Source organism: Prionailurus bengalensis, chromosome E3, assembly GCF_016509475.1.
Source record: "Prionailurus bengalensis isolate Pbe53 chromosome E3, Fcat_Pben_1.1_paternal_pri, whole genome shotgun sequence".
Taxonomy (NCBI): domain Eukaryota; kingdom Metazoa; phylum Chordata; class Mammalia; order Carnivora; family Felidae; genus Prionailurus; species Prionailurus bengalensis.
Genome location: NC_057357.1, coordinates 2,484,661 through 2,509,423, shown reverse-complemented (window position 1 = coordinate 2,509,423; position 24,763 = coordinate 2,484,661). Strand labels below are relative to the sequence as shown.

At 56.4% G+C, this 24,763-nt stretch overlaps 2 protein-coding genes across 2 annotated transcripts in view; one reads left to right on the top strand and one right to left on the bottom strand.

Annotated features, from left to right (window-relative positions):
* Positions 1 to 262: 262 nt before the first annotated feature.
* On the bottom strand, positions 263 to 22,276 carry EIF3B (eukaryotic translation initiation factor 3 subunit B). The gene is made up of 19 exons (XM_043559539.1): positions 21,788 to 22,276; positions 17,579 to 17,771; positions 15,504 to 15,623; positions 15,189 to 15,246; positions 14,911 to 15,039; positions 14,486 to 14,643; positions 11,786 to 11,917; positions 11,635 to 11,701; positions 11,209 to 11,255; positions 10,050 to 10,260; positions 8,713 to 8,785; positions 7,722 to 7,844; positions 6,205 to 6,283; positions 5,370 to 5,508; positions 3,567 to 3,692; positions 2,914 to 2,991; positions 2,517 to 2,625; positions 2,140 to 2,256; positions 263 to 1,523 (listed from the first exon to the last, which is right to left on the bottom strand). Exons 1-18 carry the CDS (start codon positions 22,200 to 22,202, stop codon positions 2,153 to 2,155), a joined length of 2,361 nt encoding a protein of 786 aa, XP_043415474.1. The 5' UTR covers positions 22,203 to 22,276; the 3' UTR covers positions 263 to 1,523; positions 2,140 to 2,152.
* Positions 22,277 to 22,565: 289 nt separating this feature from the next.
* The window catches only part of SNX8 (sorting nexin 8), a 69,057-nt gene continuing 66,859 nt past the window's right edge, over positions 22,566 to 24,763 (top strand). The window contains exon 1 of the mRNA XM_043559546.1: positions 22,566 to 22,879. The gene's annotated coding sequence lies outside the window, so the exon portion shown is untranslated. The remainder of the gene's footprint in view (positions 22,880 to 24,763) is intronic.

Genomic DNA, 24,763 nt, shown 5'->3' with positions numbered 1-24,763 from the left:
CAGCCTGTGACCACAGGAACCGCCAAAAAGCCCGTCTCTGATTTCAACGCGAGGGTACACGCCCTCCCATCCTGCCTGCCTCTGGAAACAGGACGAGGACAGCGGGCCGGTGCGGGCGGCTGGGGCCAGCGCCCACCCTGATGCCCCAGCCAAAGAAGCCAGAGCGAGGGGGACGCCCCGCCCCCACAGGAAGGATCAGGAACACTCTCTCCCTGGGGCTGGCCCTGGGAAACCCAGGGACAAGAGAGAGAAACAAACCAGGTGTTTCAGAAATTCTTTTATTAACAAATCACATAAAACAATTACAACTACCGAGTCGGAAACAGTCGAAAGTAAATTTTTTGAAAGATGTTAAAAATCTGTGAACATGATCAAAACGTGAGCCTTTTCCTTCTTACCGTCATCAACTTAAAAAGCCAGGTCTCTGCACGCTGAGGCTTAAAGGGTGTGAGAGCCAGTAAGAAACACTGGACACCGTGTGCGGACGGACATGACCGGGAACCGGGCAGAGCGCCCAGTGCCGCCTCGCAGCGGGGGGCGTGGGGTTGGCGGCAGGCGGCCCCAGCCCCCGAGCTGCTTCTGCCCCACGGACGACAGCTTCTCCTCCAATCCCAATGTGTCAAGTTCACGGGCACCACGGCGGTGAAAGCGCAGCGAGCCTGTTCTGTGCGTTTTGACCCAGGCTCTCGGCTCCCGGAGACACAAAGAGGAGGCGCGGTGGAGTCTGACAAGGCACCAATGGGTAGTGGACATTGCAAATCAACAGGGGCTGAAATTACGTGGATTTGCTCACTCCCTTCTCAGGAGAGAAATCAAGTTAAATAGTCAAAGACGACCACGTGACGGCGGCTAAAGTGACAACTCTCATGAACAACTTAACTTGTAGGACTCCAAGGAAGTCTAGAAAGATCTTTCTCACCAGGTCAGACAAGTGTGGAAAACAAAAAAAATGCTGCAAGAGCGGTTTTTCTGCACCGATCAGACCTATGCTTTAGTTTGCAGAGCTCAGCTGAGAAAACACAACCAAATCGGGAGGTGGGAGGGCCACCACCACAGGGGGAGGGGGCACAGGAACCAAGTTCGAGGCCGGTGTCTACGTTAAAGAGAGGAGAAAGACAGCTTTTTCATACAGGTTTGTTTTTATTTCCACGCTCAGCCTGTTGAGAACCTAGCACAACCTGAACGGCGCGGCTCCCCTGTTTCCACGACACAGCCACACTGGCCCCCCGCCACGGGACAGGACGAGTTCTCGGAGGGGGACGGCTGGGTGCGCCCCTGCCGCGCACGAGTCTGAGTAACAAACACTGGTGGCATGACTTTAAAAACCCCAAACGAGAGAAAAGGAAAGCGGTGCCTTGAAACCTCCCCCGTGGTGGGTACTGGGGGCTGAAGGCACAGCGACGTGTGGGCATGGGAGAATCCGGGCGCACAGTGTGGAGCGAGACAAAGCACAGGTAAAACGCAGGCATCGTGCGCACTTTCTGCGGAAGGACGACCTCGTTCCAGCACGAGCCCCGGGGACGCTGCAAGAAGGATCAGGTGTTTACTCTCTGCCCTGCACCGCGATGACGAGAGGGACATTAGCAAGGGCTTCTGCGGAAAGCGCGCCCTGACGGCAGGCACGGGGCGTACGATCTCAGAAGGCGGAAGGGACCCGAGGCTCTCCCGCCTGACGCCAGAGATGACCAGGAGCAGGAGCCCCGGAAGCGGGGGAGAGAGCCCCGTCCGCTGGCCGCCCCGCACACAACGCTGCCCTCGCTCGCCTGCCGAGGAAGCCCGCGTGTGCTCCGGAGGCTCCCATCTCAGACCCACAGGCCTGTCTCTGCTGGGCACACCGAGGCCTTCTCCCGGCACACTGCGGCTGGCCTCCCTCCTCTTCCCCAGCTCCGCCTCTCACCCACGACCAGAGCCCACGTGAGGGGCACGTTCCCTAAATCCGGGGCTCGAGGTCCCGCCGTGTTCAGAGAAGAGCCCCACCTCGGACAGCCAGGGTGTGCACTTGACCCTTGCAGGTTCCATGAAAAGGGCCTGCTGACCCTGAGAACATGAACCTGGCTCTTTTCTCAGAGAAGGGACAGCACAACACAAGAGACGGGCCCGCGTCTGGGTGTGGCTCGTCCCCGTCTGAAGAGGTCTTACCACGCTGCTCAGGTCACTCCGGATTGCCCAGGGGGATGATCTCCTCGGTGACAAAGAACTCGATGGTCTCCTCCTCCCAGTCTTCCACGTTGCTGTCCAGCTCGTCCGTGTCCACGCCTGCGGGGAGGGGAGGGGGGGGAGGGAAGTGACGTGGCGTGCAGATAGCCCACTCGGGGAGGGTGGGGACACGTGGGCATGTGCCCACGTGCGCCCACTCCAGCCTCCTCCATACAGGACTGTGCACGTGAACCTGTGGCCGTAGCAAACTGGGTTCTTTGACAGAAACACCTGACGCTTAACTGGAAAGCCCACACAAGAGGGAGAAAAATGTTTCAACAGTCCTGTCCTAACAAAACACATCTCCAGCTAATGGTTACCTCCTCGCAACTCCAAACGTTCATTTTTCTGCTCCATGTAGAGCTCCTGGGCCATTTTCCGGTATTTTCGGAAATCTTCCATCATGGTGCGTCTTCTCTCCACTAGTTCCTGTGCGCGGAAGTGGGAAAGTCACGGGGCTGACGGTCCCCTCGCCACGAGGACTGAGGTCGGCAGTCACCCCCACCAACCAACCCCCACCCCCGCCCCAGGACAAGAACGGAGGGCGCGCCCTCCTCCTTCCCCTCACACGCACCTGGAAGGCCAGTCTGTGCACGTGGGTAGCGGACAAGCACCTCCCTGTCCCCCCTCCTCCCAGGGCCTGACACTGTCCCTTCCATGTCAGAGAGGGACAGTGGCCGCCTGTGGCACTTCCCACAGTCCTAGGACCAAGCTAACCTTTGAGGCTTTGGATTGGCTCAGACGATCCTTCTGTTCAAAGATCTTGGAGTATTTCTTCAGATCCTTTTTAATTTGCTGAGACAAAAACAAACACAAGCCAGTCAGGATTTAAACATTCTAGGGGCACCTGGGTGGCTCAGTCGGTTAAGCGTCTCACTTCGGCTCAGGTCATGATCTCACAGTTTGTGAGCTCAAGCCCCACGTCGGGCTCTGTGCCGGCAGCTCGGAGCCTGGAACCTGCTTCGGATTCTGTGTCTCCCTCTCTCTCTGCCCTCCCCCTCTCACGCTCTTCCTGTCTCAGGGCCCCTCGAATGTTTAAATCCTGACTGGCTTGTGTTTGTTTTTGTCTCAGCAAATTAAAAAGGCCTGCTCAGGGCCCCCCTCAATCCTGCCAGCACGGTTCACCAGCCCCCAGCACCTGCTCATCCCCTCTAGCTCACGCCAACGTCCACGGAGGGCACGGATGCGGCAGGAACGGCCCGAAAACCCACATTCACGACACTGGAACTATTCCCACTGGCTTCCCAGGGTTCCCACCGCTCTTCCAAAGGTACCCGAAAACGTCATGTTCCCATTCCCCACTCGTTACCGCCCCAGCAGCGGTGATGGAAAAGAGGCTTCCACGTTTCCTTGACCCCGGGGCCCCAGACCTTGATCTGGTCCTGGCTCAGGAGCGTGGGGGGCCGAGGTCTCCACAGCAGCTGGCAGAAACGGTCCTTGTTGTTCTTCTGCAGAAGACGGCCTTGGAAAGTCCACAGCCAGTAAGCGTTGTCCACCTGCATGGGGGCAGAGGGCAAAGCGCTGCTCGCCACCCCGTCACAGCGAGACGCGGGGGCCCCTCACAGGGCCACCCAAGTCAAGCGCTCCTCCGACGGCTGTTTAAGAGCCAACGACCGACGGTGTGGTATCTGGGAGACAGCAGTGAATCAAAGATCTCTGCTTCTCGGGAGCTCACGCAGCGGGGGAACACCGTCAACAAACACGACAGAAAGCTACCCGCGTCACAGAGCACGGCGCGGAGTACCTACGAAGGGCGTCACGGGGCACTGGCTCCGTTACTGATCCGCAATGGAGAACTCATACCAGAACGTACACTGACAAAGTCACTAAACACACTGTTCGGCTCGGCTGACATCTTTTCCGCGGCACCACCTTCCGGATGAAGGAAGCGGGACCTGAAGCTACATGCTGGCGTGAGCTGGTCCCAGACCAGCACTTTGGGAGCACGTCGGGATCTGACGGAGGGGCCCACGGCCTAAAAGATTTTTTAACGAGGCCCAAGGTGGGCCTCACGGAGACGGCGCTCAAATTTAGACACACGGCACGATCACCACGAAGCGAGTACAGAGCTTGTGCTTAAGACAGCACGGTGACGTTTGCTGAGTCTGGGCTCCCAGAACGTTGTTCTTTTGTTAAACAGAATCGCCCGGATACGACCTCCTAGGCCGTGGACTCGCAGGAGCTGGTTCAACTCTCAGAACCTCCGTTGATAAAAAACGGTAACTAAACAGAGCAGACGCTCAGCAGAGGCCCCCACCCCCTGCAGCTCAGGAGCACTGAGCCTGGAGCACTGCCACGGACACTCCAGCATGCAGACACCAACGCGGAACGTGCACCACACACAGGCTCGCACACCCACGGAGCACGGCGTTTCTCCAGTCCTTCAGGCTACCCGACGTTCGAGACTAAGAAACGGGCTCCCTGACACGTGCTTTCGTGTCCTCTCGGGGAGTCCCAGACTCCAGACCCTCGCCTCAGCAGCCTTCTCCCCGGGAGCTCCTGCTCAGACGGCAAACCGGGACGGAACAGGGACCACACGCCAGGGAACAGGCCCCTGCCCACACAACGCTCCACTCTCGGGAGAGGAAATGAACTCGCGACCAGCCCCCGAGATGGATTCGAGCCCGTGAGCGCACTGTGAAGACAGTGCAGGGCGGGACGGGTGCCTGCCCACGGAGGAGGCCTGCTCCAGGCAGGGAGGAGCGGGCAGAGGCCGCCTCACCGAGGGCCCGGTGGGCTGGGCAGACAGGGCTCCTCTGAACCACAAGCTTCTTGAGCGTGGAAAAATCATGCTGGGAAACTGTGTGCGCAGTACGGCACGTTCTCCCTCCACCTCCAAGCCACAGGACAGCGTGGCTCTGAAGTGCGGGGCAAACCACCCAACCCGATTCCCACTGGGAGAAGCTCCCCGGCTACTGCGCCAGAGGAAGGTGGCCTGGGCTCAGGCCGCAGCTAGCGTAAGACGTCCGACTTGGGGAAGAAATCCAGGAACGCCAGCCGACTCACGCATGGCAAGGCCGGCCGCTCGGGTGCTCTGCTGGCGAGGGTTTTGGGGCAGTGGCAGCTGGACAGAGCCCCAAAAAGCAAATGAAAAATCACCGCAGGGCGACCCTGAGGAAACCCGGGAGGGGAGGAGGGTCTCACGCTGCGCGCGGGCTACTGGGGCCCCGTACCTTATGGCTCCACCAGGACACAGAGGTGACCACGTAGCGTCCGGTAGGGTCCCACTCCACATCGGACGCCATGTAGTGCTCCGCGATGTTCATGACCGTACAATCCGAAGTGTCGACGAAGGCCAAGGCGCCGTTCATACTGGGGAGACAGAGCACACGATCAGTCCACACAGGCCGTCATGGCGCCTCGCTCCTTGCAGACTCCAGGGCAGGACACAGGAGAGCCCCGGGCACCCCCTACCGCTGCCTGGCTGCTGAGGAGAACTAATCCAGGAGCCACGGCCCAAGGGTGTCGTGAACAAAGACAGGGGAAGTGGACACGGCACCTTGTACGCCTGCCAGGACTGCTTTCAGAGAAGACAGAGGCCAAAGCCCCCAAAACACCTCCAATGAAGTCAGAACACTGAACAACCGGAGCCTATTCTGCTCATGCGCTCCCACGGCTGCCGGACGGCCAAGGACGGGGGGCGGGGGGACGCCACCCGCCCCACGGTCACCCTGGACAGAGGCAGGCTCCGAGCTCACACAGCCCTCCCGCCAGAGGACGGGGTTTACACCAGGCTCGCTGCCCTGCCACCAAGACGGCTCACCTAACCGCGAGGAAATGACAACACTCGCATGTCCTCCAGGTGCACCCGGAACACACTTGCAGGACCGTTCTGCCCGACCTGGGGTCCACCCGAGTCTGAGCAAGACAGGATGGTCCTTTCGTGCAGGACACGTGCCCCATCACGCAAAAGGGACCACTGTGATGGTTCCGAACCCGGAGCTTGACCCGTGAGGCCCACGAGCGTGGCTCGGGACACGCAGAAGGCAGCAGACAGTAGGAACCCACCTCCTTAGGCCAGCCAACACGACAAACTGTCCCTGGGGGCTCCAGAAGATGGTATTTGCCTGCTGCTTATCAAACATTTCTGAAAGGAAAGAGAGTGGCTGTTAGAAGTCTGTGAAAGGGCGGGCGATGGGTTCACGCGGCCTCAGTGGGCGGACATCCACATGTGCTCCCCACGCCTGGTTCCTCCCGGAGAAAACATTTTGGAAAACCCATCGTCTGGGTACGTTTTTAAGTTATGACCTACAGTTCAAACACAAAAAGAAAAAGGAGATACCTTGAAGCTATGATACGATTTGTAGTAACATCTCACGTTCGGAGAGACCTACTTCCCAGTGAAACTGCACAGAGGACTCACCGTAAAAACTGTCATGGGGTCACGGGGTCTCCACAAGAGGGCAAGAAACCCACACCCCCCACCAGACGTGGAGAGACACATATCACCCAAGAAAGCCCGAGACCCACCCTTCAGGGACTCGAACACCTTCTGAACTCTGCAGTCACAAGTCGTTTGAAAGCTGCTACTTTGCCCAACACCCTGAGGCTCACATCCCACGAGGGGCCGGCAGAGCCCCTGGAGAGCAGACCGTTAAGGCTCAGGCTGCACGCTAGGGTCTCTTCCCTGGAGGACGCAAAGTGAACCCCCTGGGGCCTGGTCCCGGCCTGCAGGGGATCCAAGGACGGGGGGCCCAGCGGGGACAGGGAGACGTGAGGAGGGTGACACCATCCAAAGGACAGGATTCTCAGACCAAACACAGGAGGAACAGAAACTGTAAGGTGTCCTTTAACAACCACGCGTGTTAACAGAACACACACGATTGTCCCAGCACGGACATGCGACCTTCCAAGGTGGGTAACAGGGCGTTCAGGGATGGAAGGCACTTGGACGCTGGCCATTTGCAAACCTACTTCCTAACGAGACAGCGCAGATCTGGGAGCCCCTAACGACTCCTACTTCCTCGTCTGTGGCAGGGAATTAATGACGCGGTCAGTTTTGCGGCTGCCACCGACCTACCCCAGAACGGTTCTACCACAAACACCACTGAGCTCAGGAGGTAAAAGCTGAGTTCACCGGAGTTCTCTCAAGACAAGCTCCGCACCTGAACCATCAGACACCGAACCAACCCGCTGTCTTTCCTGCGAGGAAGCTGTGCACGAGGGGCCCTGCTGAGAGAGGCCAGGACCCTGCTTGCCTCGCACACAGGCAGAGCAGAGCATGGTGGGGAGGCGGGGCCCCGGCCCAGAGACACCAGCTGTGGCTACAAGAGGGAGACCACCTCCACTCAGAAGCCCTCTTGTGAAGGGCCGGGGCTGGGAGAGAGGGCAGGGGCTCCCTCCCAGGGGCCAGGTCTTTGTGGGCTGGAAGCATGTGAGGCCTGAGCCGCAGGGACCCTCTCGGCTGTGGGGCGGCCTAAGCAGCGGTTCCCAGCCAGCCGAACACGCATGTGGAGCGAGGACGGGGCTCTGTCCCCAGTGCATATCCGTCTGTCTGTCCATCTGCCAAGGGGGAGGCTACTTACTGATAAGTTCAATCTTCCCATTGTTCTTCACGTGGTAGAAGGAAACGGATATCCGAGGAGCCTCCCCGTGCAGCACTGCGAACTTGCTCCCGTTGGGTTCCCAGGCAAAAGCTATGATGGTTTCTAGAGTCAGGAGAAAGAATAAGCCCCTCAGGTCATGTAATAAAGCAACGTTCCTGATCAGGCAACATTCCTGCACAGTCTTTGCTGTTCAATGAGAGAAACACCCCAAATCCTTAAACTCACTAAAAGGACCACCTGCCAGGCCAAAGGACGAGCGTGCGAGCGACTCATGGGAGACTCTGGCCACGTGGGACCGCCACCTCCGTAGATGCCCACCACAGCGGGGCCTGGGCCCGACGCCCAGCACAACCCGTGGACTCCCGCTTGCTGGAGCGCTCACGGGGGGAGGGGGGACTCCACGGCCCCCCAAGGGCTAACAAGGCAGGGTGGTGAGCCTGTACCCACATTCTCATTCTGTGCTCCCCGCCCCCTTCTCCTCCTCTCCACAGCAAAACAGAGAACAAAAGTAGAACACCACACACGACCAACGACACAGGCTACGTTTCCCATCTAGAGGCAGAAACGGGGGATCTGAGCGGCTTTCACAGGCCCAGAAAAGAGCCCTAGTCAGCCAACAACTTGCGGCTGCCGGTGGATGACCCTCCTGCTGCTGGGCGCTCAGAGTGTCATGAAAACCCATTCCCGGCACAGCCTCTCAGCGGGAAACCGGCCAGGGTGGATGTGCACAGCGACCAGGACATACTCTCATGGCAGCCAGAAGTGGGGACCGAGGCCAGAAAGGGCCAAAGGAACCCTAAACGGGCGGGCTCGCAGGCGGACAGCACGTACCAATCAGGGTTGCGAGTACCCTGCTCAGGTAGGGAGCCTGGGGAGCGCCAAGGCCGAGCGGGGGCTGCACGCGAGGGCCAAGGCCGAGCGGGGGCTGCATGCGAGGGCCACTGGCTCACGAAGGAACAACGGAACTTGCCTTTCATTTCCACCACGTCGACAGGCACCTGTTTTTCCCTCATTCGGAAAATTTCAAAATTCGTGACAACGCCCTGTTCAGGAGAAAAAGAGGGGATGAACTCACAGAAACTGAAAACTTGAGAAACGCTTAAGTCAAGGACAAGTCAACCTGGCGACCAACGAAACGTACACGGCTGGGACACACAGACAGGTCAAGTGACTAAAAGTGCAGCCGTCACGACAGCACCGATGGAAGTGCACGGGCGCGGTCCCTGCAGGGGACAGCGGACTCCCTCTCTGGCCCACGTTCTGCTTTGGAGAGCTGCCCCAGGGTCACGCCCCTGCAAAGAGAGGGCCTGCATGCACAAGGTCACGCCCCTGCACGGAAAGGGCTCTGCACGGGCAGTAGCCTGTCTGCAGAACTCCCACAGTGCCGATACCCACCAACGGGGCAGGAATGAACCATCTGGAAACAGCGCAATGCCCTGCAGCGTCCCCCTGAGGCACTCCCGTGCAGAGACCCGGGTGCTGATTCCCAACAGCCAAGACGGAAACAACAAGTGCCCACCACAGATAAACGCACATAAGGGCAGCCGCGTCCCTTGGCCCTGAGCAGGGGGGGAGGCACCGACACCTGCCACGGCCCAGATAAGCCTAGACGTGCTCAGTGAGGGCCGCCAGCCACGAAGGCCACATGCTGTAGGACTTCTTTCCCAGCAAGCGTCCCGGGCTGGCGGATCCAGACGGACAGAAGGCAGAGCGGCGGGTACAGGAGCGTGCCAGAGAGGGCAGTGGTGCCGATGGGTGCGGAGTTCCTTGCCTTTGTGGGTAACAGAAATGGTCTCGAGTTCCGACCGTGGCGACGGCCACATGAGTCAGTGAATGTACCAAAAAGCCACTAACTGTGCGTTTCGAGGGCGAGCGCTACAGTGGAGGGACTCAGTCTCCAGGCTGTTTCGTAAAGAGGAGCAAACGCTCCCGTCGGGACGAAGAACTCACAAATGATGCAAATAAAACCAATCAGGGAGCAGAACTGTGCCCAGCACGCTCCTTTGTGCTTGAGAAAGAAAACGGAGAGGACACACTGGCTTCCCGTCTCCTGAGAAGGCAGGCCGGTGCCCGGAGACAACACTGCATCCCCGTGACCTGTAAACTGTGCCCACAGGTCTCCTGCACCTCAGTGCCAAGGCAACAAGAGCTCTAGCGAGGACACGCCCGCTAACCACTGCCTCTACCTGGCGGGTCTGAGAGTGACCCACGAGCTCGGACAGAGACCGCGTCAGCAGCTTCAGCGGGGCGGGGGTAGGGCCGGCTTGGAGCTGCAAGGCACGGCCTCTGCTCGGGGCGTCCACTCACCTGGGTACCTTTCGGGGTCCTGTCCACTTTAACGCACAAGTAGTCTCCGTTTTTTTGCCAATGTAGCTTGCAATCCACCACATTGAAGAGATTCCTGACCCTGATCTCCTGTCTGGTAGGAAGCTGCATCAAGGTCACCCTGGCCGGGATGTCTTTGTCTTCAGGCACCCAAAAAGCTATGATGTTCCCACCGGGAGACCAAGAGAAGTCTCTGCAGAACGAAGAAAGCCGGTGTTGCCCAAGGACCGGCAGGCCGCCGACAGGAAGGAAGCGCGGCGGACACGGGCTCACCCTCCAGGGCGGCAGCCCGCCCTCCCCGAGAGCTGGTCCCCTGCCACCCGGAGCGTCACTGCACTCGCCGTGCCAGCGGGAAGAGACGCTGGTGAGGCTCCCGGCCGCCACGCGGCAGACGCCCGAGCCCCGACCGGGACCTCGGCTGCCACAGATCGCGGCTGCAGGGCGAGGGGGGAGCTGCGGCCTCCGGACCCCGAGTGACGCCTGAGACTCACTACGGGGCTGAAGGGAAACCCCCGCAGAGGGCGCGGGACGACCTCAAAGCGAGAGCACGATGCCCCCCACCATGCAGGCACCTCCAGGCCAGGCGCCCACACGATTCGCCAGCTAGACCCAGAGTCTACCATAACTGTTTGCGTAGAATCGATTCCCGGTTTAGTTTTTATCATGAGCCACAGCAATGCCCAAGAGCGTTCACGTCCCCACACCACAGGTGCTCCTCCACACACGGGCCGCCCGCAGAGCACACGCACGCGCGCGCCCACACACGTGCCTCCCGGGCAGCTCGCCAAAGGCCATCGAACCGCTGCATGGACCATAGAGAGCACGGAAGCCCTTTCCAGCCCCCTCCAGCCCGTCTCCCTCGAAGACTGCAGCCTGAGGCTCCAGCTCCAAGGCAGGGACAGGACGCCTGGCTAGAGCCAAGCCTGCGCCGCCCCCTGCCCCCCCCCAAGAGTCGCTGGGCATAAGGAGGGAGAGTGGCCGCGAGGCCCGCACCAACAAGCAGGCCCGTGGGTGATAGCCAAGAGCCTGCCGTGCCCCCTCGTCTCCAGACCAAGTCCACGCCGCCTCCTCCCGCTGCGTGAGCGCGCGGGGCCAAAGGGGGGAGCTGGCTAAGCCCCACCTGGTGAGCACGGTCACTTACTTTATACCAGAGATCTTCAAACTCTTCTTGTCCAAAAGACCCATAGACTGTGGAAAAATGAGGGTCACAACGGAGTCAAATCACACTGTGGTCTCCGTGACAGAAGCAAATTTTCAGAGAAAGCAAACGAGGTTCTGGAATGAGCCTGGCATAAACCCGGCGGGGGGCACGTAACAAACCGATCCACCGACAGCAGCGAGGCACCCATCTCCGAGGCCCCTTCTGTTTACTCCCGTCCCAGTCTCCTGGCAGCAGCACCAGCAGGGAGACCCCCAGGGACAGGACGGGAAAGGCGCCCCCAGCTCCCCCCGATTCTGCATAAGGAGAGCTGCTCTCTCCATCCCCCCAACCCGTGACACAGGGAAGCAGGCGCCCCCAGCAGCTCCCGACGGAGCAGGCCACCGCTGAGGAAACTATGCTACTTACGGGAGTTTCATAGATGCTAAGCGTGTCGAGTGTCATTCTGGCAAAGAATTTACCATCGTGGCTCCACCTAAAAAGAAGGACAGAAGTATCGGGCTCTGTCAGGAGAAATGGCCACGACGAGGTGGCCGGTGACTACCCCTCATTTACTCACTTAAAAATAGGCCAATGGGCTGAGCTTTCACAGTGGAAGCCCCTCTTCTTCTGCCCGGTCAGGATGTCCCAGATGATGATGGCTTGAGGATCGTCCTGAGTGTCCATCAGGGGGCTGAAAGTCACCAGGTACCTGTAACAGAGCAGACCCGGTTTAGAACCCCCGCCACCATCCCACCATTCGCCCTGGAGCGCCAGGCTGTGGGCGGATGAGGTGAGCATCTGCACCCAACGGGCCTCCGCTCCAGGTAGCTCGAGGCATGGTTGAGACTTCCAGACGATGTAGTTGGGGCTCCTGCCACCAGTACTCACTCCAAACCCCGGAGCTGACCCCCTCCGGGGCACAAGGCACACAGTCCCTCCTGGACCAGGCCCCGTGTTTCCCCACAGAATCAGGACAAGAAAAGATGCAGCAGATCCCAGACCGAAACCCGCGTGTGTGCTCCGGGAGGGGCGGGGTGCCGTTCCCCGTGCTCCTTGTCGAGGTCTGCCTGGGACGAGGAGGGGACCTCAACAGCCAGCCACGTGTTTCAAAAGCAAGCACACTTCTAACACCACTTCTGCGCCTGGGGCTTCTCACTCACCCAACAGCGGGCTCGTCTACACCCAGGGCACCGCCTCACCCTGCTTACACACAGTGCAAGTATCTAAACAGACTGCTCCCTCACAGGACCCAGGAAAGGCAGAAACACTCAACGAGGAATGACGGCAACAGGCCCCGCCCAGGAGAGCCTCCTGGCGCTCAAGACGCTGACGCCAGGCTGCAGTCACTCCCTACGAGCCATGAGGTTCCCTCTACAGACCCACTCCACACACCTACAAGGCGGCGTGACCGTCACGCTGAACTACGGAAGCTGAGCACTGAACTGAAAAACACCCCAGAGGGCTGAAGCGTGCACTCGCCGACTCCTGTGAGCGTCTTACGTGTCACGCGCTTTGCGGAGCACCAGAGATACAGCGATGAGTAAGGGACGGTCCAGGTCCGGTCCCCGAGCAGACAGACACGTGTGTCTACACGCATAAACCACAAGCGGATACGGGAAGTCTAGAAGGCAGGTGGAACCCACCGCCGGCCGGACCGGGACGGCTCCTCCGCGTACACGCCATGCGGCGCGCGACCAGGAGTCCCCGCGTGCACCACTGCCACAACACGACGTCAAGTGTTATGTACCAAACAGATGCAAAGCGGTTGTGAATCTTGAGTCCTCCAAGAACACGCTCCGTAAACCTATCTTACCAGATGTAAGAAACATCGCGTAGAAACTTCCGTTTACAGGAAACACCAAGGTGGAGGGGACCGGTGACGGGACAGCTCAAGCCAGTCATGAGACACATCCACCCGGCCCCATCTTCCTCAGGGGCCACCATCAAAGGACAGCACAGGGAGGGCGTGCGGGCAGGGTAACGGGCTGGGGCGACGGGAGGGCTGAACACACAGGCCCTGCCCCTGGTTTGAACAACAAGCTGCACACGACAGCGATGGGGGAGAGCAAGGGGGAAACCGCAGTATGCAGGGCGGCAGCAGCAGTTAGGGAAACGTCGGCGCTGCAGGTGGGAGACAAGAGCCACGATCACCAGGGAAGGACACCTTTATCTGGACTGACGCGCTTCCGTAAAAACACCAGCATTTCTTCAAAACGCTCAAGACCTCTTCTTTGTTTTTCAAACATTTTATTTTGAGAAAGAGGAAGAGAGAAAGAGAGAGCGCATGCGCACGAGTCAGTGGGAAAGAGGCAGAGAGAGGTGGAGAGAGACAATCTCAAGCAGGCTCCACGCTGTCAGCGCAGGGCCTGATGCAGGGCTCAAACTCAGGAACTGTGAGATCGGGACCTGAGCTGAAATCCAGAGTCGGACGCTCAAACGACTGAGCCACCCAGGTGCCCCAATAGCGAAAATAAATTTGAAACAGATACAGCAAAGTCATAAATCGTTAAAGCTAGAGAATTGGCACAGGGATGCTACCGAAGTATTCACGTTAGTTTTCCAGGCGTGAGGAAAATCTTCTACCAAAAAAACCTCAGAAAGCAAACCAGGTAACACAGAGCCACGTCTCAGGAGCCCTGGGACACCAGGAACCGTCGTGAATCCACAAGGCACTCAGACCATGCGGTAAGAAGAGGGGTCGCCACAGGTAAGGCCCGGGGACAGCCCCGAGCAGGGCCACAAGGCAGGAGAGCGGGGGGCATTCTGGGCAGCAAAGCCCTGGACGGACACGAAGGCCAGGCTGCGGGAGCGGAGCCCGTGAAGCTGCCGGCGCCCCACCTGGTACCGCAGCCCTCTGCCATCTCCCACATGAGGAAACGCCGTTCATAAGAAAATTCCAGGCACGGTTCCCAGCCTTGGACTAGATCCTAAACCGAAGGGACTCAAGTTTTACAAAGAACAGTACTGGAAGAAATCGGAACACAGCAGGACTTCACTGAAAGCAGCAGATCAACGCTACATTTCCAGAAGGTTGCAGCGCCACTGGGGACACTCAGCTAAGAGAATTGCCTACCCCTAGAAAGGGACACATCAACTCACTCCCAGTGGCTCTGGAGAAAGTCAGGTGTGTCCGCATGCACAAATGACACAGCGGACACCAGCAAACGCCTCCCAGGAAGTTCCCTGCTGCAACACTTCCGCCAAGTCTGGAAGGGCTGCAAAGTACGTTTTACGGTAACCTGCAGCGGCCGGCACAAAGCGAGGGCACACCGCTTACCTCTCACAAGGCGAGAAGTCAATGAGCTGAACCCCCTGGTGGCTGAATCTCTGGATCTGTTTGAACTTCTCTCCCCCCCAGAGAGCTATGCCTCGCTGGTGGAACGTGGCCAGGTAGGTGCCCTTGGGGGACCAGCGCACGTAGGTCTCTGTCCATCTCTGTGGGAAAAGTCAGGGCCCGTGTTAACACCAGCGCGGAGAGCCGGCACAGAGCCTCCCGCTCCCACGAGGATTTACTCCTCGGACTCTTCACTGAAAAACACGAGACGCCCGCTCACGTCTCGGGGCTTATTCCAAAACCAGAAGAGCGCAGGATGTCGTGGCGACGGGTGATCTCGGGGAAGAGGACGTCCACCCGCTCTGGCCCCCAGCTCCCCGCTAAGGAAACACAGAGGGAGGCCCCGCGGGGTGGCCACGCTTACTTACCGCTCTCTCCTCGATGGAGACAGGGTCCTTCACGTCGTTCCAGAAGATAGAAGTACGGTCCCCACTCTCAAAGATGACACTGTACTGGTCTCTGCACTCTGCCTCCTCGAGCCAGTAACGCAAGTTTCCCTAGAGAAGGAACCCAAGGCGAGGGACAGAACACATCTCATCGACCGTGATCGGAGCCGGCCCCCAACTAGTGCTCCCGGAGGTGGGACCAACTCGGCCGGGAAGCCGCCCCTCCTCTTCCCAATCGCGGGCGGAGTGCACCCAAGTACCAAGTCTTTGAAGGGCTGTTTCTCTGGAATATCCCATTCGTCGCTGATCGTCATATACCTGCAACAGAGGAGCTGCCCTTTAGGAACACGTGGCACGACTACAAGGGGGGAGGGAACAGGGTGGCGACTCCGTGGGCGGCTCTCAGCAGCAGGCGGTGTGTGCCCCTGCCCCCCACCGCCTGATAGTGGGCGAGGGGTGCTACCGGCCAGGAACATCAGGGGTCGGGACGTGCCCGGAGAACGGAGCTCCCCGAAAGGCTGATGGCACCACCCCAGACCCGCTGAGCCACTCACGCCTGTGGAGCCAGGACTTACTTGTCAAAGTCAGTGAAGAGATTGACCCTGAACGTGTGCTGCTTGTCCAGCTTGTAGCCGTCTGCATTTTTCACGGCGTCCAAGGCATGGGCAGGGGAGGCGTATTCCAGGAACGTATACCTGAATCAGGACAGAACATCTTGCAGGAGTGCGGCCAGTAAGACCGGGTGGACCGTGTGCCACTTACGAGCACCCGTCCACCCGACCAGTAAATGCCGTCAAGGCCAATGCCCCGTCTACCGCCACATCCCCGAGGGTCAAGTTGCCAGCGGTGGTTCCTTAAACGCAAACGAAACCCTAATGGGAGATCCAAAGTCTAACGCCACAATCACAAATCAGAAAACGATTAATCAAAACGTTCACTAGCTTGACCATGGAAAGGGTTTCACAAATGTACATGTGTCAGAACTTATGACGTGACCCACTTTGAGACTATACAAGTCTATTGTATGTCAACTTTCTCAGTAAAGCTAGGGAAAAATCCAAGAACGGGATTAGTCTGATACAGTGTATTAAAAACAAAATGATAAAGACTTTCAGAGAATGCTTCGTTTTAACACCTACAATACAAGCAAGCGGGGGTCACAAAGGTCGTTATTCCACCTAGTTTCTGAAGGAAACAGCGTTAAGGAGCATTACCCATATTTGGTAGTTTCTTAAAAACAATTTCTTTAAAACTATCCAAGCTAGGGGTGCCCGGCTGGCTCTGTCGGCTGAACATCTGACTTCAGCTCGGGTCATGATCTCCGGTTCGCGTGTTCGAGCCCCACATCAGGCTCTGTGCTGACAGCTCGGAGCCTGGAGCTGCTTCGGATTCTGTGTCTCCCTCTCTCTTTGCCCCTCCCCTGCTCATGGTCTGTCACTCTCTTTCTCTCTCTCTCTTTCTCTCAAAAATAAATAAACGTTAAGAAAAATTTTAAAAAAACTACCCCAGATTTAAAAAAATTAAAATATAAAGTAAAAGTAAAAATAAAACTATCCAAGATAGCTTCAAAACTACCGGAATTAAAAAACACAGTATCTTCACTCTTCACTCTTCACATTCCTGTCCTGTAAAAGACAATTTGCCTACACTCTCTAAGACCAGTATCATGTGAAATTTTAACAGAGAAGGTCTGATACGAAAGGTTTTCTGACACAGAAAACCTCGTATTGAGTTTGAAAAGCAAACTCCAGGACACATACCATACGCTACCGTTTTTAAAAGATGCACTATTTTAAGCAACAGTTGGGGGGAAAAAAGCTGCTAATTAAGCAGTGGCACAAGGCTTTCACATAGACTGTTAGAAGGAACCCCATTTCAGAGACGTTACCATGTGAAAGAAAAAAAAAAAAGCTCATCTTAGAATCAACAGAATACCGCATGTAAAATTTCCCTGAAATCCTGCCAGCCTCCTATCTGTCGAGCCCTTCATCCAGGATGGATCACGTCAATTATCGTTCTGATGGCAGAAGACTTAAATCCCAGATTCTTAAAAAATTTTTTTAATAAATTTTTAAAAATGTTTTAACTTTGAAGAAAGAGACAGAGCACAAGCAGGAGAGCGGCAGAGACACAGAATCGGAAGCAGGATCCAGGCTCTGAGCTGTCAGCACTGAGCCTGATGTGGGGCTCGAACTCACGAACGGCGAGATCATGACCTGAAATGAAGTTGGTCGTTTAATGCACTGAGAGACCCAGGCACCCTTAATGTTTATTTACTTTGAGAGGGAGGGGGAGGGAGGGGGAGACACAGAGAAGAGAGAATCCCAAGCAGGCTCTGCACTGTGGGGCTCAAACTCATGAAACCGTAAGATCATGACCCGAGCGGAGATTAAGAGTCAGATGCTTAACCGGCTGAGCCACCCAGGTGCCCCGCGAAGCTCCGATTTCTTAAGAATTTAGCAAGCAACCCACAATATCCAAACTCAAGAACCACGCGGATCTCCTTCTCTCTGTGTAGAGACCCCAGCCGAGGGTGGCTGGGGCAGAACCACCAGGTGAGGCGTGCACCTGTGTGTCCACAGCGACTCCCATACCGCCCGACAACAGCCACAGGGCATCAAGGACCAAGACCGCGGGGAACATCACTCACCCTTTTGTCTTTCCATCCTCCTCTGGATAAAAATCGTTTGTGATTTTCCCAAACTTGGAAAAAATTTTATGGATGACGTTTTTGAGCTTCTCCAGCCGGTCGGGCCCCACCTGAGGAACATTGTCAACCACGATCACCGAGTCAATCCCATCCGCCTCCTGCGGCCGGTCCTTGAGAATGTCCCCCAGCAGTTCTGTATGGGTGGAAGATTGGACCAATGACTTTTTTCTGATGAAGGCAGAACATTAATATGCTAGTTTACCACACTGAACGACTTCCCTATAAAAAAATGAATCCTCTAAATGGTTCCACTGTGAATGAAAGAAATACTGGCCCTGGGTTAACTCAAAATTTAAACTTAAAAACATTAGGAAGATTTTAACTCTTCATGTTCCCCCTGTCTGGAATGGACATTTCCAGAAATGTCCATTCATTTCTGGAAATAAAGGAAGATTTTACTTAAATCAACATTTTAAAGACTTGAAGACTGCAGAAGGCTAACCAAAGACGGCCTCTCTCTAGGAAAGTGGGGTAGGAAACACCCGCAGTAGCCTTCCCTGACCCACCTCCAACGCGAACCCACTAGCAGGCACTTTCCCCACGTCCAGTTTAAGACAAAACGAACAACTAGCACGCGGTACTCTCTATGTAAAACAGCCGTGTACGTTAGGAGGCTAGAAAACCCACGGGCTCGTGAGAGCAAACAGCAATGCCCCTTACGACTGAGTGTCCCCGACCGCATGATATACCTCACAGGGCGCTTGGGAGACACCAGCCGCTCAGACCCGTAAATGCTCAGGACTGTGCGCAGCACGCCATAAGCTGTGTGCGTTAACCGTTATTTTCTTAACTACACTCAGAAACTGAAAATGTTTCAAGTTCATGTCACCTCCCTTTAAAATTAAGATCATAAAACCCAAACCGTAAGCACTCAAACATGTTAGATTTGCTTCATTTCCCTAAGATGGTCGGCTAGATCACGAGAAAGAGGACAGGCGTAGGAGGGCCAGGAAAAAGACGCGTTTGAGGAACAGACACACAGGTGTGGGAGCCATGGGCGAGCAAGCCGGGCAGGAGACAATGCTAGCTGGGTGCTGACCGTGGCTGTCCTACCCGAGGCCTGCATCTGGCCTCGACGCCTCTTGACCATGAAGCTCCTGTAGCAATAAAAGGCCTGACCAGCTGCTGGAGGGGAGCATTCAGAGGTCAAACCCAGCATCAGATGACATCTTTGCAACACAAATTCTGCACGAATCCTAAACCCGATTCGTTAGCTGGTCTACAAAGTTACAGTTACAGGCACTGGCTGCACTGGGAGCTAAACCAGATCAAAGCTGCCATCAGAGCGCATGAGATGAAGCTAGAGCGGCAAACCCAGCCCGAAGGAGAGCAGGAGACAGGAGGCAATTTTACACACCCGAGGAGGAGCGGTGGCTTTCCCACGTGTCTCCCTGGGTCCTGGAACCTAATTATTACTGTTTTGAATTCTACTCTTAAGAATTTCAACATGCTGAAAAAGATACGTGTCCAAAAATATCCTTTGCTGCATTTCATTCTCAAAATCTAAGGCAAATTTTTCTGCACTCTCATATTGGAAATTTTCGATAATTAAAAAAAAAAATTCAACTTTTTCAAAAAGGAAAAAAGTCCTTTAGTTTCAAAGCAAGCCCCTGTTATAAACAATCTCTAATTTCAACACTTACACGGGTGAATAAAAAGCATTGACTCTAAGAAAAGAATTGCCTCTTATTTCCAAAGAGGCAAAAGTTGAGACCAAGAGAAACAGACGGAAAGAGGCAAGTCAGTCACAGCAGCGGGAGACACCTTCCCTGGAGAGGCCAGAGTCAGCTCCTTGGGTCGCTGTTAAAGCTCTTACCGTACAATTAAATATGGCCTGTTTAGCCTGATCTGAATTTACAAGGTTTACAATAAAAAGCTCAGCTTCTACACAAACTGTGGACTCCTTCCCACAATCTTTACGCGTCTAGCTTACAGGAATGTGCCCATACACGGTAAGGAGTAAACACGGCAACTACACGCTGAAGGGACACCTCTCCTTCACCATCACCAGTGCCCACGCCCACGTCTGGTGACTCTTGCCGTGTGGAGTCCCGGCCCGGCTCCAGGAGAAACAGAGACAGGCAAATCTCAAAACTGAATACCAAACATAAAGATAAATGCTATTTAGCGGGCCCAAAAGAAAACATGTGGAGTTCAAAACTGTCACATAGTCGTCTGGCCAAGCAGCAACAGCAGCAGCAGCAGCAGCTGCACGTCTGAAAGGATGCCGCGCTGGCAAAGCCGCTCCTCAGTCAGGAGTCAGGATGGCCCAGCTGGAGCTTCCGGCACCTCCCAGAGAGCTCTTCCAGGAGACCCTGTCCATTTTCACCTTCTGCACCTCAATGACCCCACGGGGCAGCTCTTCTCACCAAGCACAAAACGTCCTTGGACTGCTGACCACAACCAGATGGCCTCAAGAAATAAGCTGCTGGTGTGCTCAGTTTTAGTTCCCTAGGACCAGGGGCCTCACAGGCCACTCTGGGGACAGTCTCAGGATCACAAGGGCCCCCAAAGGCCCTCCGGGCAGTCACCTGGCCTGGCTGGCTCGTGCTCACATTAGTCCTGCCACACAACCCAACTCTGGAAATGGTCCACGCGGCAGAAATCCTGCGTGAAATCGACGTGCTCAACGCTTTTTAAGAAATCAACCGCAGAGTAAACACTCAGAGGCTCGAAATGAGCTTTCGAACCAAAACTTAAACTACAAAATACAACTTGGTGCAATGGAAACAAATGCTAGTCAGGGCAGGAGAGCCTGGCAGGGTCCCAGCAACACCCTCGTAAATTGTCAGCAACCTCTCCCACGGCAAGGAGCACATTTCCTCACAGGTAAGGGACTTTCGCTGGGTCAGCAGCCCAAGTGTTCACTGCTGTGGCCTTTCCTCCTGTTCAGGCTAAAAGATCCCTTAAGAGGGGGGCCTGTGTGGCTCAGTCGGTTAAGGGTCTGACGCTGTGCTCAAGTCATGATCTCGCATTTCATGGCTTCAAGCCCTGCGCTGGGCTCTGTGCTGACAGCTCACAGCTCGGAGCCTGGAGCCTGCTTCAAATTCTGTCTCCTTCTCTCTCTGCCCCTCCCCCACTCACACACACTCTCTCTCTCCCAAAAGTAAATACACATTAAAATATCCCTTAAGAAATAAAGTATGAGAATAACGACAACAGCAGGTAACTCCTCAACGTTACGTTTAAGTTAAAAGTAAACGGTGCTGTTGGTTCCCTAAGTCGTCTTTGTTTTACTGGAGATTCTTTAATTTTGACTCAATCTCCGTATGATGGGATGCGAGATCTCAGAAACAAAACAAAACAAATTAACATGACAACATCTTATTTTCTTGGCATGTCCTTAGCTACCTCCTCGCTGTTCTTTCCCATTCTACTATAACCGACAGGAATCCACTGATGTGCTCTGAGCTCGGACAGTTCAAATGGCTAAAAACAAAACATAAGCAAATAAGATTAGGCACTACAGACGTCACTTTAGAAGACAAGCTCTCAGGCAAGAAGCAGAAATACCTGCAAATTGAATCAAGATAAGAAGTAAAGTAAAGCTACAATGAATGACACTACACCCTAAAAATACCATGCGCCAACAGGACAAGCGTCTGCCTACAGATTCAGAAAAGAAAGAACCAGACAGGAATCTGGCAGAGTCAGCCTTCCAGTCCTGTTAAGACTCTCTGAAGGCAGAAGCGTTTGTGGAGCAGGGGCAGAGGAACCCAGCTCTGTCACGACTTGTTCTAAGGGACAGCATCGCATCAACCCCAAAAAGCGTCCCCATGAGGTCTGGCTCAGGCCTTTGACGGGTGTGGCTCATCACTCAGGACACCCAGACCTGCAGACAGGGAAGTGTCACCCAAGATAGTGCGGCACGTGCACTGTCCTGCTTTGCTGGGCCCCAGATGCCATACACGGCCACGGCTCCAGCTTGCCCACTGTCCATCATCACCACCCTCCAAAATCCAGGTTTTAGTGCAACCGAGCGGCTCCCAAGCGGTCTCCGGTCTCCTGGCCCCCAGCCCCGCCCCGCCCCGCTTTATTCTGGAGAGAGAACACACGTAAGGAGATCCAAACGCTCCTAGAAACCCTTCCCTAGGCGGAGAACTACAAGTGGAACGCGGGGACGACCCACTGCCTCCCGCGCCGCCTCACCTTCCTCGCTCACATCGTCCACGAAGTCCTCGGGGTCGCTGAAGGAAGGCTCGTCCGCGCCGCCGTCCTCCCCGCCCGCCCCCTCGGACCGGGCCTCGGCCGACGCGTTCCCGGCCTGCTCCGCTGGGGCCTCGCCCGAGGCCGGGGCCGGCGCAAGGGGCTCCTCAGGAGGCGGCGGGGACGAGCCTGGAGCCGAAGCCTCCCTTTCCTCCCCGTCGGCCGCGGGCTCAGCCGGCACTGCGGGCTGCGGCCCGGTCTCCGCGTCCTCGCCGCCTGCTGCCTCCTGCGCGCCGGGCCCCGCGGGCCGCGACGACTCCTCTCCCGGTGGCGGCGGCTCGGCGGCCGGCTGCTGCTGCCCGGGCTCTGCCCGCTGCTCGGCCGCCTCGGGCGCCGCCACGTTTTCCGCGTCCTGCATGGGCCCGCCGCTGCCGCCTCGCCCGGCCTCGCCGCGCTTCCGACTCTCCCAGGCCGCACTGCGCGGCGCCTGCCGCCGGGCCATGTGCATGCCGCGGGCCGACCCACGGAGCTCGGGGAGGGGGGTGTCCACGCCCTGATAATCGCAGGATGCCCGGAGGAGGTCGGGAGCCGCAAGTGTTTCTACGGGGGACCACGACAGGGCTCCCATGACAACCATGTGCTTGAGGCGCGGCACCACAGCTGCTGGGCCCAAACCACAAACTCACTGGGAACCCCAGCCCCCCCGCCTGTGGGACAGGATGGTCCCGTCCAACATGGCAGCCACTCCCTTCCTCCTCCCGTCGGGCTCTGCGCTGAAAGACTACACTATCTGTGACGCCCCGGGGAGGCACAAGGAACCGGCTTAGTCACTGAAACGGAACACCTAACTCAGAAGTATATGCTGGAAAACACTATGAGTTCAACAAGCTATCTTGGTTGTGATATCTTAGCCTTCCACCAGACAAAGCTTCGCTTACATGAGTTAAGTTTCCCTTTCTCCGTGATGGCTCTTAGAGTCGTCCACTGACTGGGCAAAAGAATGGACGTTTCCAAAATATAAAAGGAACTTCTGGCGACCAAGAGGTGGCCAGTACTCCTGGAAAGACGGCTGTCTGGCACGATACCAAAATGAAGGCGAGTTGCTTTAATTACTTATGCCCAAGCCAATGGCGGCGGCGGCGGTAATTCCGCCTTCCCCCCCATTCCGAGGGGCACCGTGGTTCGGCCCGCGGAGGCCTCCGCCCTCAGACGCGCGACGACCCGGGGGGCGGGGCAGGGGGGGGGGCGGCTCGGCAGTGAATGGGCGGGGTCTGCCGCCGCGGGGCGGGGTCTGCCGCTGTTGGGGCGGGGCCGGCTCTGGCTGGTGCCGCGGGTCCGCTGTGAGCTGAGAGGGTGCTCCGCCCTCGTGTTTTGTGAGGTGCTAGAAGGAATCCGGTCGTGGAGGGGGGGGGGGGGGCGGGTGGGCGTCAATGTGTGCTGGGGACCGAGGCTCAGGGTGGGGACACGGAACGTCCCCACGGACGCTGGGCACGGTCGCGCAGCAGCGCCCTGGAAAACGGTCATAGCGCTCTATTGAAAGGTGTCTTTTCCCTCAGTCGAAAGAACACCAGGGCTACAGAAGGTTCTTGGGTTGCCTGACACCGGGTTTGAATCTTCTCCGTCCTGTTTTCAGCTGAGTGGCCTTTCTGCCTCAGTTTCCCCTTATGTGCCGGCCGACAGGTTTCCCCTGGAGGTTAGAGTTCGCCTAATTTCTAGTTGCATCCGCGGTTTTCAGCGGTCACTGGGTTCTACCAGCCCTTTTCCTGTAGAAAGTGCTGAAGGTGACAGATCCATGAACAAGGAGGCAGAAATTCACAGAAAAGCTTGAAAATAGCTGGCCTCGGTGTGGAAGTTGCATGTTTCTTAGGGAAGGTTTCTGGGGCACTGGTGTGTGGCCTGGAGCGGCTGGCTAGTCTCACTTCTTCCTCTTGAAGAGCCTTGTCATGTTTTGAGTTCTTTCTTTTCATTTTTCTTAATATATACATATATATTTTAATTTTTTTAACGTTTGTTTATTTTTGAGACAGGGAGAGACAGAGCATGAACGGGGGAGGGTCAGAGAGAGGAGACACAGAATCTGAAACAGGTTCCAGGCTCTGAGCCATCACCCCAGAGCCCGACACGGGGCTCGAACTCACGGACCGCGAGATCATGACCTGAGCCGAAGTTGGCCGCTTAACCAGTCGACTGAGCCACCCAGGCGCCCCTTTTTTTTTTTAATTTTTTTTTAACGTTTATGTATTTTTGAGACAGGGAGAGACAGAGCATATATATTTTTAAGTTTACTTATGTATGTAATCTCTATGCCCAATGTGGGTAAACTCAGATCCCTGTTGTCAAGAGTCGCGTGCTCTCCGGGCTGAGCCAGCCAGGCATCCTGAGCCTTGTCATGCCCTTTAGTGCAGGTAATGTGGATGTACGCCCCGTGCAAAACAAGCGACGTGTGTTTTCCAAAGGCATCTCTCCGAGTTGTGGAGAGCACCCCCACACCGTCCTCGGTTCCACTGCCCACAAAGGTCTGAAGTTAGGGGCCTGAGTGGGCCGTGCTCTGTTGGGGGTACGGTGGCGAGGCAAAAATGCAGGATTCCTTTACTGTTTCCTTTTTTTGAAGGTGAGGTGGGGGGAGAAGCCAAGGGAGGGGGACAGAGGATCCGAAGTGGGCTTCATGCTGTTAGCACAGAGCCCAACGCGGGGCTCGAACTCACGAACTGTGAGATCATGACCTGAGCCCAAGTTGGAGGCTTAACTGACTGACTAAGCCGCCTAGGCGCCCTGAGAATGCATGATCCTTGTCATCTTAGAATTACAGTGTAAGGGAGACGACTTTCAGGAATCAAAGCGTTCCATAAAAGTTCATTTATGATGGGTTCATAAATTCCAAGCCAAACCCTGCTCCCTTTCAGCGTGTGTGCATTTAGTCACTCTAAGGAATAGGATGTGGCAGAGGTGATGCTATGTCCCCTCCAAACCTAGGTCCTG

Bases quoted from the DNA above. Each gene is read 5' to 3' on its own strand.
- EIF3B (XM_043559539.1), bottom strand. From the start codon at position 22,202: ATGCAGGACGCGGAAAACGTGGCGGCGCCCGAGGCGGCCGAGCAGCGG. The intron at 11,918-14,485 runs GTAAGCGGTGTG...GCTCTGTTACAG, and splicing joins GACTTCTCGCCTTGTGAGAG to GTACCTGGTGACTTTCAGCC. The intron at 11,256-11,634 runs GTAAGTAGCATA...ATTTTTCCACAG, and splicing joins TTAGCATCTATGAAACTCCC to TCTATGGGTCTTTTGGACAA.